General features: G+C 40.6%; 2 protein-coding genes across 2 annotated transcripts; one reads left to right on the top strand and one right to left on the bottom strand.

The window, feature by feature from the left end:
• Positions 1 to 2880: 2880 nt before the first annotated feature.
• On the bottom strand, positions 2881 to 5186 carry timcc (TIM double twin CX3C motif chaperone). The gene is made up of 3 exons (XM_085413808.1): positions 4818 to 5186; positions 4600 to 4740; positions 2881 to 3502 (listed from the first exon to the last, which is right to left on the bottom strand). The coding sequence occupies exons 1-3, from the start codon at positions 4902 to 4904 to the stop codon at positions 3314 to 3316; spliced, it is 417 nt and encodes a 138-aa protein (XP_085269934.1). The 5' UTR covers positions 4905 to 5186; the 3' UTR covers positions 2881 to 3313.
• Positions 5187 to 5514: 328 nt separating this feature from the next.
• pcyox1 (prenylcysteine oxidase 1) lies at positions 5515 to 12170 on the top strand. The gene is made up of 7 exons (XM_085413804.1): positions 5515 to 5755; positions 5967 to 6111; positions 9161 to 9367; positions 9449 to 9623; positions 9710 to 9921; positions 10012 to 10164; positions 10263 to 12170. The coding sequence occupies exons 2-7, from the start codon at positions 6000 to 6002 to the stop codon at positions 10931 to 10933; spliced, it is 1530 nt and encodes a 509-aa protein (XP_085269930.1). The 5' UTR covers positions 5515 to 5755; positions 5967 to 5999; the 3' UTR covers positions 10934 to 12170.
• The last annotated feature ends 4120 nt before the right edge of the window (positions 12171 to 16290 follow it).

Here is a 16290-nt window from a genome sequence, read left to right as displayed (position 1 = left end):
TATGTTATTTTATTTGTTATTTTATACATTTTATTTTGTGATGTGATGTGAGCGCAGGTGCAACCCAACAGGCCCCAAACGTGCCTGGCAGCAAGTAAAAATGAAATATAAAAATATAGTCCAAACAGGTAAGGTGTAATTGTATTATGAGCCATAGTGCTTGGTCTGTTTGTCCCATGTAAATCAATTGCAGTTAGAGGCTACATTAATTTTCTTTCTGTAAGCACTTATTGAAATTATCTGAGCACATTACAAGTACATATTTGCTTACTCTGTATGCTCAAATGTGGCCCGTTATAGCCAACAGAAAAAAAGCGGAGGCCCGAAAAACAGGTGGGGGTCCTCCACCACCACCACTCACAGAGGCTGAGCAGTTGGCCCTCAGCCAAAACAGTGGGCGCCCTGTGGCCGAAGGCATCTCTGCGGGGACATCCTCTGAGTCAATAACCCCGCAAGACACAAGTGCCTACATAAGGGGTAAATTCAAAATAATACATGATGTGCATACATCCTTTCTTCACAGTCACCTTTGCAGTGCGACACATTCATTTGATAAACTCTTTACCATAATGGATTATTTTGTAGTGAAGTTATTTTCCGACTGATTTTGCCTTCCCTCAGCCTTGGTTGTCTTTGAGAGCATAATGACAATGAAGTGTAAGGTGCTTTGTATGTTTGTTGCCATTTGGTCCCTTGTAAGTTATAAGTGACCTGTATAAACCTCATATTCTATCAGTTGATGGTGATGGTGTACTGCATCTGGTGCAGCCTCCTGTTGAGCCAGACCAACATGCAGTTGTGAGTAATACTCCACAGATTATATGAGTTTACAGTAGAACAGCAATGTTGTCTATTTCTTTACTACAGGAAAATAATGAAGAAACATTGACAGCTGTTACAGAGGAGGAAGCAACAGAGACACTTTATGAGGTTTACATCTTTTAATACTTTGTGTACAGGAAATACAGGCGACCAATAAAGCCAGTTGAACAAAAAATCTGTTTATTCTTCTTTCAACATGTTGAGGTGATGGGTCAAAGGAAATGATTGTGACATATGGTGTCTCTGACTGCGCTCCCATCTTGTATGTCCGTGGGAGGGTCAGGATGTTCATGGTTTGGATCACTGCTGTTTGGTTCAGAAGGACAGTGTTCTCCTCTAATTGTGGCAATGTTGTGAAGAATCACACATGCCACAATAATGTCACATGCCCTTTCTGGGGTGACCCTGAGTCTTTGCAGGCACTGGAACCGGGCCTTAAGCATTCCGATAGTCATTTCAATTCTGGCTCTTGTCCTGCAATTAGCCAGATTATATCGCTGCTGTGGGCCCGGTTCAGGGTCAGGGTAAGGGGTAAGCAAATAGGGTAAACATGGATACCCCCTATCACCAAGCAAGTAGCCAGTGAACTCTCCTAAGACAGAAGGATACACTTCAGTTCAAATGTCCCTGAAGCAATTGGTCTTTATATATTTTAAAGTATTCTCAACTCACCATGTCCAAATTTTGTGCTCAGTGTACATTCACGGAATATTTGTGAGTCATGGACAGAGCCTGGCCACTTGGCTTCCACATTTGTGATAATGTTGGCAGCATCACATATGATCTTCACAGTGCAGAGAACACAAATTAGCATCCATTACTATAATGAAATAATTTGTTAGTTTGACATGCTACAGGGAACTATGTACCTGTACATTAATGCTGTGGAAAGACTTCCTGTTCACATAGTCTCCTTCATTTACTGAAGGAGCAATGATTGGAATGTGAGTGCCATCTGTACAGCCAATCACGCCTGGGAACCCTGAAAATAAATGTGCAATTTAAGTAGTAGTCCAAGTATCACCACATCATACATTAAGTTTTGGTCATCCTGATACCTGCAATTTTGTGGCATCCCTCTTTGATAAATCTTGTGGGTCTGTGACCGGGGAACACCACAGACGAGTACAGGAGACGTTTCAGTGCAACTGTAACATTCCTGACTGCCCGACAGACGGTAGCCTTGGAAACGTGCTCAGCGTCACCAATATTATACAGAAAGCTCCCGTTTGCAAAAAACCGAAGTGCAATACAAATAATATGCAATGAACTGAGAGCATGTCCGCGATGTGTCACATGCGTAATATATGGCCTGAGGATGTTATCCAAATAACTTATAGATTGTGCTGAGAAACGGTAACGTTCGCACAGAAAATCATCAGGAAATGATAAAATGTCCAAACGCGCTCTGATCACTCTCTCCCGGCGGAGAGCTCTGCGGAGAATTTGGGCTTCACGATCTACTGGCTCTTCAAGGAAGTGGCACGCCATGTCCGACACTTCCTACTGTCAGGTTTCCGACAAAGGGGCGGAGACAGTCAGGGTTAGTTGTAGTAAACCTGCTAGGGGGCAGGTTAGCTTCACGGAGTGTGTCGTCATAGTGACTCACTCAGGCTGCAGCTGAACTCGCTTTGTGAAACCGAAAACCCAGAGTTTTCGTTAACTCAGGGTATACTTACTCAGTTTTTCCACTAAACCGGCTTCCTGAAACAGGGCCCTGCTGACTACTTCTCGGGTTTGACTCGCTGTGCATTTTCCGGTCATTTGTACAAAAATGAGTTCATTTCCATTCTACCAGATAGGCTGCATAATTAGACGTGTGCAATTTAAACATATTAGATTTCAAGTAGTAAAATTATCTGTGTGGTTTACATCAGGTCTGCAGTGTGTTTATTGCTCCTTTTATATCATTTACTCAGGCTGAAAAGCTGACAGTGTTGCCTTTGTTGTACCACCATGTGTGTATATAAGAGTATACTCCACTGTTGTCATTAAAACATATGCAAAAGTGTTATTTGCTATCACTTTTTTCAGTGTTGCTGGGGTAATGCATCCAAAGAAGGTTTGGGTTCTGTTTATTCAGATATATAAATTCACAATTAAATGTGAAACGAGAAAAAAAAATAAGGGATCGTGATTTTAAGGAGTTTCATCGAGAATACAAAAAAATCCTTCACGTGGATTACACAGGTTGGTTTTCTTTACATGTTGAAATGCAACACACAGATGTGCATTAAATACATTAACCGTGTTTAACAAATGCACACCTTAAGACTCCTTGTGCATTACTGGATTTCTTTCTCGCTGCAGGTAAAGTTGGATCTAACAGGCCAGAAACTTTCATTTCAAAGTTGAAATCTCTACACATCAGCATTAATAATCACAGTCTTTGAACTCTCCCTCTGCACCTCCAGCCCTTCACTCCTTAGATGAATAAACTCAATGCACCCGAGCTTTCCCCAGGATGGACTGCAGTCATTTATCCCGCCCCTCACTGCCGTATAGAGTCCAAGTTCTCTTTTAGTCGTCGGGTCATGCTGGGGATCAGGTTAACGTGGTCATCCACACAACTGCCCACGCAGCGGTCCATCAGCGATCGAACAGCTGGCTCCTTCGCGCCGGAGTCAAAGAGATCCTTTGCTTTATCGTTGCAGGTCATCGTACATCTAGTTAGACGGTCCTGAAGGTGGGCCAGGAAGGATTGGACTTTAGATTTTTCAAAATGTTATTCATTTATTTATTTTACAGATGTCTACTGCAAATCTAACCAGCTGTAGATGTACTTTTTAAATATTAGGTATATTCTTATCTAGTTCAATATTACTAGTGATGGGTCACATGATCCAAACATTACAACAACCAGAGTCATGAAGAACTTCAGCCACACTAAAAATGAAGAGTTGGCAACTGAGAGACTTAAAGGAGAGCAAAAAGTAATATTGGATTCAGGCGAGCCCTAAACCCACCGGACTTTAACAGCTTATCTGACTAGTGCTTTGAAAGGGTGTGCAAGTATAGCTTGAGAGACATGACATTTTAAACTGCTGTACTTTATTTTAAAATCAGTTACATTTACTTGTAATGATGCTTAAGTCTAAGCAAAGGGGTCAATTAAGGGTTCCAAACTGGAGATCCAACATGGTTTGCTTTATTTCCTATTACCTAAAGACCAATATCAAAAAGACTCAAATGAAAAGACAAACGGCACCACAGTTTCAGTTAGGAATATCAAAATAGTAAGCCATCTTCTTTACCACCAATGTAAAGGTGTAGTTTTTTTTTTTGCCTAGACTCCAAAACCCACTAACCACAAGTCTATACATTATTTATGCTCAGTACTATGCCAAGTACCCTGTAACAGGCATTTGATTTGTAACACTTGGAGAATAAATAGGGAAACTGCAAAAATATAAAAAACATGCCCACTTATTTTTGCCTAGGATATCATTTACTACATCTATTCTTTAAGTTAAATATTCACTTATATTAATTTTATGTTTATACCATATGTCAGAATATAGGTTACATGTTGGATCACATGCTTCCATCTCTCCTTATCCCTTGCATCCTCCCTTTCACAACTCTCTGGATGTCCTCCCTCATTACATCCATGTCCCTCCCCGCCTGCCAGCTCCATCTTTAACATCCTTGGTCCAGTAAGCCCACTATCCCGCCTTTGCACATGTCCAAGCCATCTCAGCCTTGCCTTTCTAACTTGTTCAATCTTAGTTATCTGGCACAGACAAAGTGATGACAGGTGTTTGCACGGTGATTTACCTGAAACTTCTCCAGCTCTGAAGTGACCAGGCCCTGAGCTTTGGCCAGGGGAGTGTGACACGTCTCGATGCACTGATGCACCTGAGCCATGCTGTCTGTGGAGCGATCGCAGCACTCTGCGCTGCACCTGAACATGCGCCCCTGCAGCGAGAACAAACAACCTGTTACCACCCGGACTCGAACCTGCATACACCACCGAGAACCCGCAGATACCCTACCTGCATTTTACGGATGTGGTCCTTCTCCAGGCTTTGGACCATGTCTTCGATCACATTCTGCACGCGTGCCTGATGAGCCTCTGCCATTTCTGCTCACTCTGGAGACACCTTCAAGGTCCGCTTAGATATTCACCACAAGTTTATTAAACCCAGACCGGACTCACCTGCCCGCGGGGTCCCCAACTTTCTTTACTTTACAATTTGGTAATAAGTAAGGTCACCTCCATTTCAAGCATGGTTCAAGAGGAGAAGTAATTGCGTCACTTCCGATTTTCTTCCGTACTTGAAAAAATACGTTTTGTTACTTCAGAATTAGGGAACGGGGTTGAAAAGTGTCAACACGTTTAAATAAACAAAACAATTCTTTTTAACTAACTCGTCTTTATCTATATTTATTTTGCCGTGATTAAGTAAATTACTACTTCCGCTGAGCTCCTTAAAAAGGACATTGAGCCCATTTCCTGTTCATATATCTTTCAAAATAAAACAAAATAAGTGTAGCGCAAGGACGCTAAAAAACAGAGAAAACTATATAGATAACAATTATGTTAGCTATTAGTCATTATTACAGACAAGATAAATCCTACAATAGGCAGCTTTAAAATGTTTCGAAATTTCTGCGCACACATTTCTCATTAATCGCTTTTACGAATTTCCTATGCTTTTATTGTGACATTCAAAGCAACCGTGCCCAGAAGTGTGTCTCAATAATTAGCGACGTTCAGGGTGGGCAGACGTGATTCAACTGTTAAACTAGCTTAGTTAGTTTTCTCGTGGGTTTTACAGGGGCCTCTGTGAATAGCTCAGTCTTGTATTTAAGCAGTCTGACAAAAGTTTAAGTGAGCTTTAAAACGAGGTTTTACACTTGCTTTGAAGCTTGACACCCTGAAGGCTATTTTTGGACCAACAGTAGTTCCCCACCATTGACTTCTGAAATTGTAAGTCCTCGAAAGCGCCCTATACCCCTTAGTAATTTGTCTTTTAGGTTTAAAACGTTAAGTCGGGTGAGTGTGTTAATGCTAGTTTCACTTGTGTAAAAAGCTGTGCCATTATTTCCTTCGCTGTTCTATTTTTGAGGCCCTGAATGCAACCTTTGACCAAGGCTGATAGGCACTTTAAGTATCTCACGTTTTCGCCCTCCTTTTGCAGATGCTTCTTAGTGCAGAGCTGTAGATACCCACAATGAGACTACAAACCCTGTCACTGAGAGCGCTGCTATTCCTGGGGCTTTGGCACACAGGAAGGAGAAGTCTAGCCTCAGCCCCAGAGCTGCAGGAACAGCCTAAGAAGATAGGTAAGGCAAAAATAAATAAAAATAAAACATGGACTCGTGCTGTCTGTCACTCTTCAGCTTCTTTAGAGGACAGAGAAGTACTTTCATTCTGTCAGCCCTCTTAAACTTATCTTTGTGGCAGGTTTGTTGGTTGTTTCATCATCAGTTAGTTCCACGACTAACTGAACAATAGTTTTGCCCCTGTATACCAGCACAATGTTTCGTTTTTGTTTTTTTGGTTTTTTTTATCAAACAGTCAGGATATGATCTTTGATTTAAGGGGCTTAACAAACATATTTCATCTGCTGTTCACAAACAACAGCCAGCTTAATGCATAGTCCCCCACTTCCAATTTCTCTAAAGAAACTGGACAAACTAACTTGGGTTTTAAATAATGAGGATTGCTTATAACAGGCTAAACCACCAAAGAAAACCAGTGCACTCTGTTTTCGAATAAAATTTTAAAAAGTAAATCTAATCTAAATCTAAAGTAAATTTAATTTCATGGCATGGTCATGTTTCACTCCCTGATGAGTGATGATGATATGTGCGAAAATCTGTTAATATTTTCAGGCTGAAAATGACCTTTTCATGAAAATAAAGGGTATTTGTGCTTTTGTTCAGAGTTGTTGAATGGAGAGTCGTGTCATTGGTGGATCAGAACGACTTGAGAGTTCCCAGAAGTTCATAGCAGGATGTGAATGTGTTAATAAAAAGTTATAATAAAACTGCCTTTTTCTCTGTAATTACTAATCAAAAAATGCATTGATCTACAATACACTGTATGCCACAGTGAGGTTATATTTATTTATAAGTCAAATATTCAAGGATTAGATTTAACTACAAGGCTCCTCCATATACAGGGAGTGCAGAATTATTAGGCAAGTTGTATTTTTGAGGAATAATTTTATTATTGAACAACAACAACCATGTTCTCAATGAACCCAAAAAACTCATTAATATCAAAGCTGAATGTTTTTGGAAGTAGTTTTTAGTTTGTTTTAGTTTTAGCTATTTTAGGGGGATATCTGTGTGTGCAGGGGACTATTACTGTGCATAATTATTAGGCAACTTAACAAAAAACAAATATATACCCATTTCAATTATTTATTTTTACCAGTGAAACCAATATAACATCTCCACATTCACAAATATACATTTCTGACATTCAAAAACAAAACAAAAACAAATCAGCGACCAATATAGCCACCTTTCTTTGCAAGGACACTCAAAAGCCTGCCATCCATGGATTCTGTCAGTGTTTTGATCTGTTCACCATCAACATTGCGTGCAGCAGCAACCACAGCCTCCCAGACACTGTTCAGAGAGGTGTACTGTTTTCCCTCCTTGTAAATCTCACATTTGATGATGGACCACAGGTTCTCAATGGGGTTCAGATCAGGTGAACAAGGAGGCCATGTCATTAGTTTTTCTTCTTTTATACCCTTTCTTGCCAGCCACGCTGTGGAGTACTTGGACGCGTGTGATGGAGCATTGTCCTGCATGAAAATCATGTTTTTCATGAAGGATGCAGACTTCTTCCTGTACCACTGCTTGAGGAAGGTGTCTTCCAGAAACTGGCAGTAGGACTGGGAGTTGAGCTTGACTCCATCCTCAACCCGAAAAGGCCCCACAAGCTCATCTTTGATGATACCAGCCCAAACCAGTACTCCACCTCCACCTTGCTGGCGTCTGAGTCGGACTGGAGCTCTCTGCCCTTTACCAATCCAGCCACGGGCCCATCCATCTGGCCCATCAAGACTCACTCTCATTTCATCAGTCTATAAAACCTTAGAAAAACCAGTCTTGAGATATTTCTTGGCCCAGTCTTGACGTTTCAGCTTGTGTGTCTTGTTCAGTGGTGGTCGTCTTTCAGCCTTTCTTACCTTGGCCATGTCTCTGAGTATTGCACACCTTGTGCTTTTGGGCACTCCAGTGATGTTGCAGCTCTGAAATATGGCCAAACTGGTGGCAAGTGGCATCTTGGCAGCTGCACGCTTGACTTTTCTCAGTTCATGGGCAGTTATTTTGCGCCTTGGTTTTTCCACACGCTTCTTGCGACCCTGTTGACTATTTTGAATGAAACGCTTGATTGTTCGATGATCACGCTTCAGAAGCTTTGCAATTTTGAGACTGCTGCATCCCTCTGCAAGATATCTCACTATTTTTGACTTTTCTGAGCCTGTCAAGTCCTTCTTTTGACCCATTTTGTCAAAGGAAAGGACGTTGCCTAATAATTATGCACACCTGATATAGGGTGTTGATGTCATTAGACCACACCCCTTCTCATTACAGAGATGCACATCACCTAATATGCTTAATTGGTAGTAGGCTTTCGAGCCTATACAGGTTGGAGTAAGACAACATGCATGAAGAGGATGATGTGGACAAAATACTCATTTGCCTAATAATTCTGCACTCCCTGTATTTTAAACTTGTTGACTTGTTTTTGTTTTTTAACATTGCATTCTAATCAACAGAAGACTAATCATTATATGTTTTACTATACATTGATGGAACAAAATAAATATTGCAAAGATCTTTTTTTTTATTTATTTTTTTTATATCTTCCAGTTTTGGGAAGAACAGAGTGAGACTGAAAGGTGACTCTTAATGATGACAGCATAATGATTCACTGCACTAGTGTTAGTCTACGTGCACTTTCTTGTTAAATACATTGCACCCTTATCTGTCACTCTCTCCTTGTCTATATTTGAGACGAGGCTTCAAACTTCTCTTTTTTTTTTTTCTTTTTTTTTTTTGGTAAAGCTTGTAGTTAGGCCTGAATCAGGTGACCCTGAAGTATGACTTAGTTATGCTGTTATACTTACTTAAAGTTATTATTACTTACATTGTATACTCAGCCTACATTTGTTATGACACTTTTTCCACTACAGACAGTCAGAACGTGGATTATCTCCACTCTTTTTAGCTGTTGTACTTCTCATCTCTTCCATCGCTGGTAGAACGGGAGGAAGAATAAACTTTCTGATTGTGCTCGAGCCCTCAATCTGAAAGATGTGCAGGTTAATTCATGTTAGCTCACGTTCCTGTCACTTCTCTTTTAAAGCTGTGGTTGGAGCAGGAATTGGCGGCGCAGCGACAGCATATTACCTGAGGCAAGAGTTTGGACCTGGGGTCAAGATCGACGTGTTCGAAGACGGCAGTGTTGGCGGGCGACTTGCGACGGTGAAGATCGGAGATTATGAATACGAAACGGGAGGCTCAGTGATCCATCCTCTGAACCTACATATGAAGCACTTTGTTGATAAATTAGGTAAATTTAACATCCCCTAAACTGCCTGGATTAAAGATAAGAAGTGCGTAAATTGTAGCTTAATGTTTTATGTTTTCACAGGTATTCCTCAGAGAAAAGACGTCCCCTCAAAAATGGCGATCTTTGATGGAAAGCACATCCTGTTCAAAGAGAGCGACTGGTTCATAGTAAATTTCTTCCGCATGCTCTGGCGATACGGGTTGAACTTTCTTCGAATGCAGATGTGGGTGGAGACTGTTCTGGATAAATTTATGAGGTGAGGATGCTGTTTTCTTCTTGGTGGCTTCTAAATTTCACTGCTGTTAGGTTGCCCTAATTATCTTTAAATCCTTTTCTGAACAGAATCTACCAGTACCAGCAGTTTGGCTACTCATTCTCCACCGTAGAGAGGCTGTTGCATGCCATGGGAGGTGATAGTTTCCTCACTCTGATGAATCAGACCCTGGAGGAAGCCATGATGGGAGAAGGATTTTCTCAGGTCTTCATCAATGACATTGTTGCACCGATCACTCGCGTCAACTATGGGCAGAGTGTCCGCATCAATGGCTTTGTGGGTATGTTACAAAACGTGTGATTTAGCACAGATCTCACTGTTTTTTTTGGTTGTTGGTTGATGAAATGGAGTGGGCATGTCTTGTTTTTAGGAGCGGTGTCGTTAGCAGGGGCAGATTCAGGCCTGTGGGCAGTGGATGGAGGCAATAAGAAAGTTTGCTCTGGACTTCTTTACAACAGCAAAAGTGAGCTCATCCCTGCTAGAGTCACTTCCATTTCAGTGAAAGTTCGACCATCCAAGAGAGGTACTATTAACATTCCTTCCTGTCATATAGATCCGGCCTTTTTCTCTTTCTTGATTCTTCATATTTCATCCTGATATCCCTTCATGTCCCACTTTCAGGCACCCCTGTCAGTTTATACGAGATTAGCTATGTTGACCAATCAGGAGCTACACATTCCCTTTATGATATTGTGATAGTAGCAACGCCTCTTCACCGGGGGAAATCTGACATCACATTTTCAGGCTTTTCCCCTCCAATCCCTTCTCACTACCCCGGGCACTACCACCAGACGGTCGCCACTCTTGTCCACGGCTTGCTCAACGTGTCTTACCTGGGGACCACAGAAGCTGCCTCAGAGTTCACCGTGTCTGATGTCCTCACCACAGACTCAAACGGTTCCATCATCAACAGCCTGAGCTCTCTGGATCCTGTGCACATCCCCAAAGGTTACAAGCGCCCCCCTGCTAGCCAAACTAATGTCTGGAAGGTGTTCTCCAAAAAGCCGCTGTCCCAGGAGCAGCTGGAGAACATGTTCCTCTCCTATGATTCGGTGTCTGAGACCAAATGGCTGGCATACCCCGCGTACCATCCACCGCATCGCAAGACCCCTCCTTTTATCCTGCACAACCGGCTGTACTACCTCAATGCTGTGGAGTGGGCAGCAAGTGCCATGGAGATGAGCGCCATCGCTGCCAGGAACGTGGCCCTGCTGGCACACCACCACTGGCACGAACAAAAAAGCAAGATCGACCAGGAAGACCTGCACACGCGCCTGAGAGGAGAACTCTGAAAAGTGAGAACTACTTGAGAGTAGAATCAGAAGCAATAAAATAAGATCAATCGAGCCCAATTTTATATGTTGGATAACATCGTAGTCGCCAGAGGAAATGCTGATCTGTGGGAGCATGGTGACACTAGAGCCACAACTTTAGTTGATCAGTGGTTTCAGCTTTTCTAGTTTGGGAAATATTTGTCTTACGTTATTGAAAACTTTTATACCTGTGTGTGTGGACAAATGGGGCATTTGATTATGCCAGTCTTTTTTTAAATTAATGTTTATATTTTGGCTATATTTTATGCATGGGATCCCCAAAAAAGATTCAGACACAGTAAAGTTTGGCACTGCAGTTGCTCCAAACCCCAGACATACACCTACCAATGGATAAACAGTGGACAAGATAGATGAAGCACACATACATACAGAGAGTCCTTCATTTATAGCGAGATACCAGTAGCAATTGATTAATATTGGCAATGGCAATTTCATTTATAAAGGTCATTTTATTACACAATTCAATGCGTTTTAAGATAAAAAATAAAAAGCAGTGCAAGTCTACAATGCCTTAAGGCAAAAAAACCCAACAAAACAAACTTTACAAAGAAATAAAATACAAGTTGACACACAGTCATTAAGTGTAAGTCTGTGAGAGTAAAAAGGTTTTGAGTATAGACACAGTTGTAGTTGACCTCAGGTCAGCAGGCAGCTGTGAATGCTGTGCTGAGGTTGGAAGCACCCCCAGCACTCTTGGATCTAATTCAGTTAAAAGATCCACCACTGGTGACCTGAGAGTTCTGACTGGGTTATACACACTGAAGAAGTCAGACATGTACTGGGAGACCAAACCACTGAAAGCATTATGATCTATTGAAGAAAAAAAGTTATTTCAGTACTGGACTAATATGTTTAAAATTCCACATGCATCTAAGGACACTGGCGGTTCCAGACTCTGGAAAGTAACATTTTCCTGCTTATGATTTGGATAATCCTGCAAATGTGGTGTTACAGTCTAACATGCTTGTTATGAACCCACAGACCAATTTCTTAAGTAATTTTGAAATAATTTTCTAAAATATTGAATATAATCTTTAGTTGCAGGTAACATTGTCTAACAAAATCTGACAATAAACATGGAGTTAAAGAAGCCAGCAGTTTACCTACATCACAATTCTATCATTATTTTAATCACTTATTGCACATGGATGATGTAACTACTTCAGATAATTGTTGGTTGGTATGGTATAACAAAGATGTTCTATTTACAGGCGGTCATAGAGTTCTCATTTGGTTTTCAAATTAGTTTACAAAAAAGGAAGAACGGTAGCTCTGTGGGGCAGGTAGAAGGACAAAAAAAGCAAAATCTAGGGGTTTGCCTCTTTAGTTCAGTGTGCTCCACTGAACTGCTCAGCAACCACAGACTGGTAACTACATGCAACATGGCTGGAGAGCAGCGGTCCAGGTTCGAGTTTGACCCGTGGCCCTTGAAATGCAAAATCCAGGAAACTGTTACAATTATGTTATGTATACTTTATTGAAATTCCTCCCTGCATTTAACCCATTCACTCAGTGAAGCAGTGTGTGTGGGGAGCAGTGTGTAGGGATGGTACCTTGCTCAGGGGTACCTCAGGGTAGCCGTTCAATGGATTCGAACCCCCGACCTCCTACTTAACTATCCCTGTCCCTATATGGTGCTAGCATAGCCACAGAAAACAAGTGAAGCACTCTGTCATTAGGTAATGTGAATAAATTCATGGTCTTAATCACTTATATCCAGTTCAGGGATGCAGGGAGCCAGCTTATATACAAACCTATGACCAATTTAGAATTGCCACTTAACCTCCTAAGACCCGAACTCTTCCACGGCATGCATTTTTAATTTCTCTTTGATATTTGGGCTGATTGGGACCTGATGAATGTAAAAACCAAAGAATTACCAGGGTTTTTTTTAACCTAATTATTGTTTCTAAGAAAAGTCAGAGCCACATATGAGGATATTTGTTTAAACGTTTTGATAGAACAGTAGCAGTATAATGTCCTCGTGAGTGGATATCAGACCCTTGTAGAGCAAAATTGAGTATTTTGGTCTAAATAACCCAAAATGTGATGTCCACATATGTGGACGCCAGGTCCTAGGAGGTTAACCTAACATACAAACACACTATTACACAGAAGTAGGTGTAAGCTACTATACTACTACTACCTGCAGTGTGATCTCTAACCCACAGGGGATGCTAAAACTGAAAATACAAACTCCACACATGCTAAAATTACTAAAAGGAAAATACTCAAAGAAAAGAAAAGCAGAACAAAATTATAGAAAATAACTTCCGTAAACAAAATATGAAATAAAAAAATCTCTAAATTGTTTAATTTTCCTTTTAAAAATACTTCTTCAGATGCTTTCTGGCTGCTTTGACTACTTTCTTTCTTTTTTCTTTCTTGTTCTTGTTTTTTAATGCGATGCTTTCCCAGATCACAGAAGTTAACTTGGGCAGTACACTGTTCTCATCACTGATGGGGGGGTGGGCAGAGAAAGGGAGAAAGATCAACTGCATCACAAGCCACAGGCATCACCAGCAACACAACACAAATCACATTAAATGTTAAAACAAAACTGCACTGTGCTGAATTGTGCAATCACTGTGAACCATGCTGCACTGCAGGCCAGACACACAAGTGTTTCTCTGTCATTTTCTTTAGTGTGTTGCTCCTGTTCTGTGTACTGTACAGAGAAAGAAGTCAGCTTGTCATTTCCCTTTAGCCAAATTCTTGCACGTGGTGTTTACTAACATGCTGATGTCCCTTTGCTGATCTGTTTGTATGTCCCCGGATGGATTTCCAGTGTTTCTACCTCCTCAGCAGTCTACTGTATGTTTTTTATTGGGTACTGGCAGCTGTCAGCAACAAATGTGCCACCAAGACACTTTCTTTGTAGTAAATCGCATTGATGTCAGTTGTGACTCATTGTTAGTCCCACAGTGACTACAATCGAAAAGTCTTAAACCCATTACACACTAGATAACGTGTGTAAGAATTAATCTAAACTATGATTGTGCCTTAAGCAGGGTAATTGGCGTATGTGTTTATTAAATTTTAGTTGCAGTTTAAGAGATGATTTGGTTCTTCCTGTGTGTTTTTAATGATTTTGTACCTGTGATTTGTAGGATGTCATGTTGTTTAGAAATACTGTATCTGCCTACGGCGCTTTCATGTTCTTTAACTACTTTGGGACAAAGAAAATGTAGTTTGCTAATTGTTTCCTAAGAACCTTTAGAGGCATTTTCTCTATATTTTTTTAAAGTAGTTGAAATATTATTAGTATTATGCACTTTAACTGATTAAAAGAATTTTCTACCTTTATTTCAACAGTGCTGAAAACTCTCAAACTGAAACTGTACTTCTCTAAAGTGTTTCCAATGATGGTAAAGTGATCAGTGCGACTGGTACTGTTTTTGTGTGTGTGTTTGCCTTCAGCTTCAAAATAAAAGTCTAATTAAATTATGTTTGTAGTATTTCTCAATAAATCTGTTTGTAAATAGAAAGTTGGGGTGCTCTGAATATTGATGATAAAAACATGTGGCAATGAGTTGGCTATCATTTCAATTTAAGTTGAAAAAAGTACAAAGTCAACATGTCATGCCACTTTATTAGCTAGATCTTGCTTGTACTGAGTTGGACTCCCTTTTATATTCAGAACTGCTTTAATTCAGATTCAGAAACTTTCCTCAGATTTTCCTAAGTGACCTTAAAAGTGTGAACAAAATATCTTCCATGTTACCAGCAGCAGCCTGACCTATTAATACGAGATGGATCCATGCTTTCTTGTTAAATTCTGACCCTGCTATCTGAATGTCAGAGTAGAAATCGAGACTCATCAGACCAGGCAGAACTTTACTATTGCTAAGGTATAATGTGAGCTGCATTCAAAAATGCTCTTCTGCACACCTTGGTTTTAACAAGTCGTTATTTGAATTGGTGTTTCCTTCCTATCATCTTGAAGCAGTCTTTCTCTTCTGATCTCTGCCATAAACAAGGCATTTTCACTCAGAGCTCTGACCCTCACTGGGTATTTTCTCTTTTTCGGACCATTCTCCGTAAACCCTAGAGATGGTTACGCGGGAAATTCCCAGCAGATCAGCTGTTTCTAAAATACTCAGACAAGCTCATCTGGCACCAGCAAGTGTTTATTTCATTTTAAAAATGACTAGCTTATTTAGGTCAAACACTGTTCATGCACTAATAAAGGTCATCTTTATCTGTTATTAGAAACTCAGAGTAAATAAAGGAACTTTGTTGGGTTGCTGGTGTAAAAGGAGCAGTAAATTCTTCCCCTTTTTCAGGGAATAGATTAGGCTGCACTTTGCTTTCATCCGCCACTACAATCATATGTCCTAACCGCCCGTAAACAAGTGAGTCATATAAAAACTATTAGAGGTGTGGTGCATTTCCAACGTGACGCTCGTGTAAAGCGATCTCTCCTGCCTGTCCCCGTTTCATTAACTGCAGTGAGTGAGCACAGCAGCACATGCAGAGTGCGAGCTACAACGGGTAAACAAAAAGAGCGCCATCCCACCTGTCAGCATAAACTGTGTCTCCCTTGATTTCCTCTGATATGATAAGCATCATTCTCTGTATTTGCTTAATCTTTTCTCCCGTTATTATTTATAAATATAATTATTGTTGCTTTTTGATCCACTTAAAGAAGCAACCCCTTCCCATCTTTACTTACAAAGATTCAGATTAGTTTTTTCACACCCAATCCCATTTGCACATTTTAGCTAATATTAATAGTATATTTTAAAATTGGCTTTGTCTTATTTGCTATTTTCAGTTAAATGCAGGGTTTAAATAAGTAATTATAATTGTGTATATCTTCCAACTTATTTTTGCTCTTAGAAATCTTTAAAATTCATCATTTAAAATTCAGCTTTTCCTCTGATCTCGAGGTTGTGAAGAGCAGGTCATTTTTTATGACAGATTAAGGATTAAATGTTTAAAAGCTACATCAGTTTGCATTGTAATCATGAGATTGGGATCGCTTTGATCTGTGTGAGATTAATTGAGGGATTGTCTTGCCGGGCTACATTGTGACCCATCATTTGTAAGCCAAGTATTCTCGATGAAATCATTTCCATTTGTGAAAAGGGAAACGAACATTGTTGTCAGTTCGGATACACGGAGTCCCTATATTTTTCCCCCTCGAACATCCCAAATAAAGGTCCGTGTGACTGAAGGGCCAACAATGGGTGGCATTGACGGACGGAATAAGGATACGTCTGTGCTAAGATGTGCCACCCAGCTGTCCCCTCAGGTAGGGAGGGACAATGGTACCAGAGCCGCCTGTCCAAGCGCAACATGTGATGGCACTG

Source organism: Rhamphochromis longiceps, linkage group LG7, assembly GCF_057381845.1.
Source record: "Rhamphochromis longiceps isolate RC_006_pf linkage group LG7, R_longiceps_female_GT1.1, whole genome shotgun sequence".
Classification (NCBI taxonomy): Eukaryota; Metazoa; Chordata; class Actinopteri; order Cichliformes; family Cichlidae; genus Rhamphochromis; species Rhamphochromis longiceps.
This window is presented reverse-complemented; position numbering and strand designations above follow the sequence as displayed.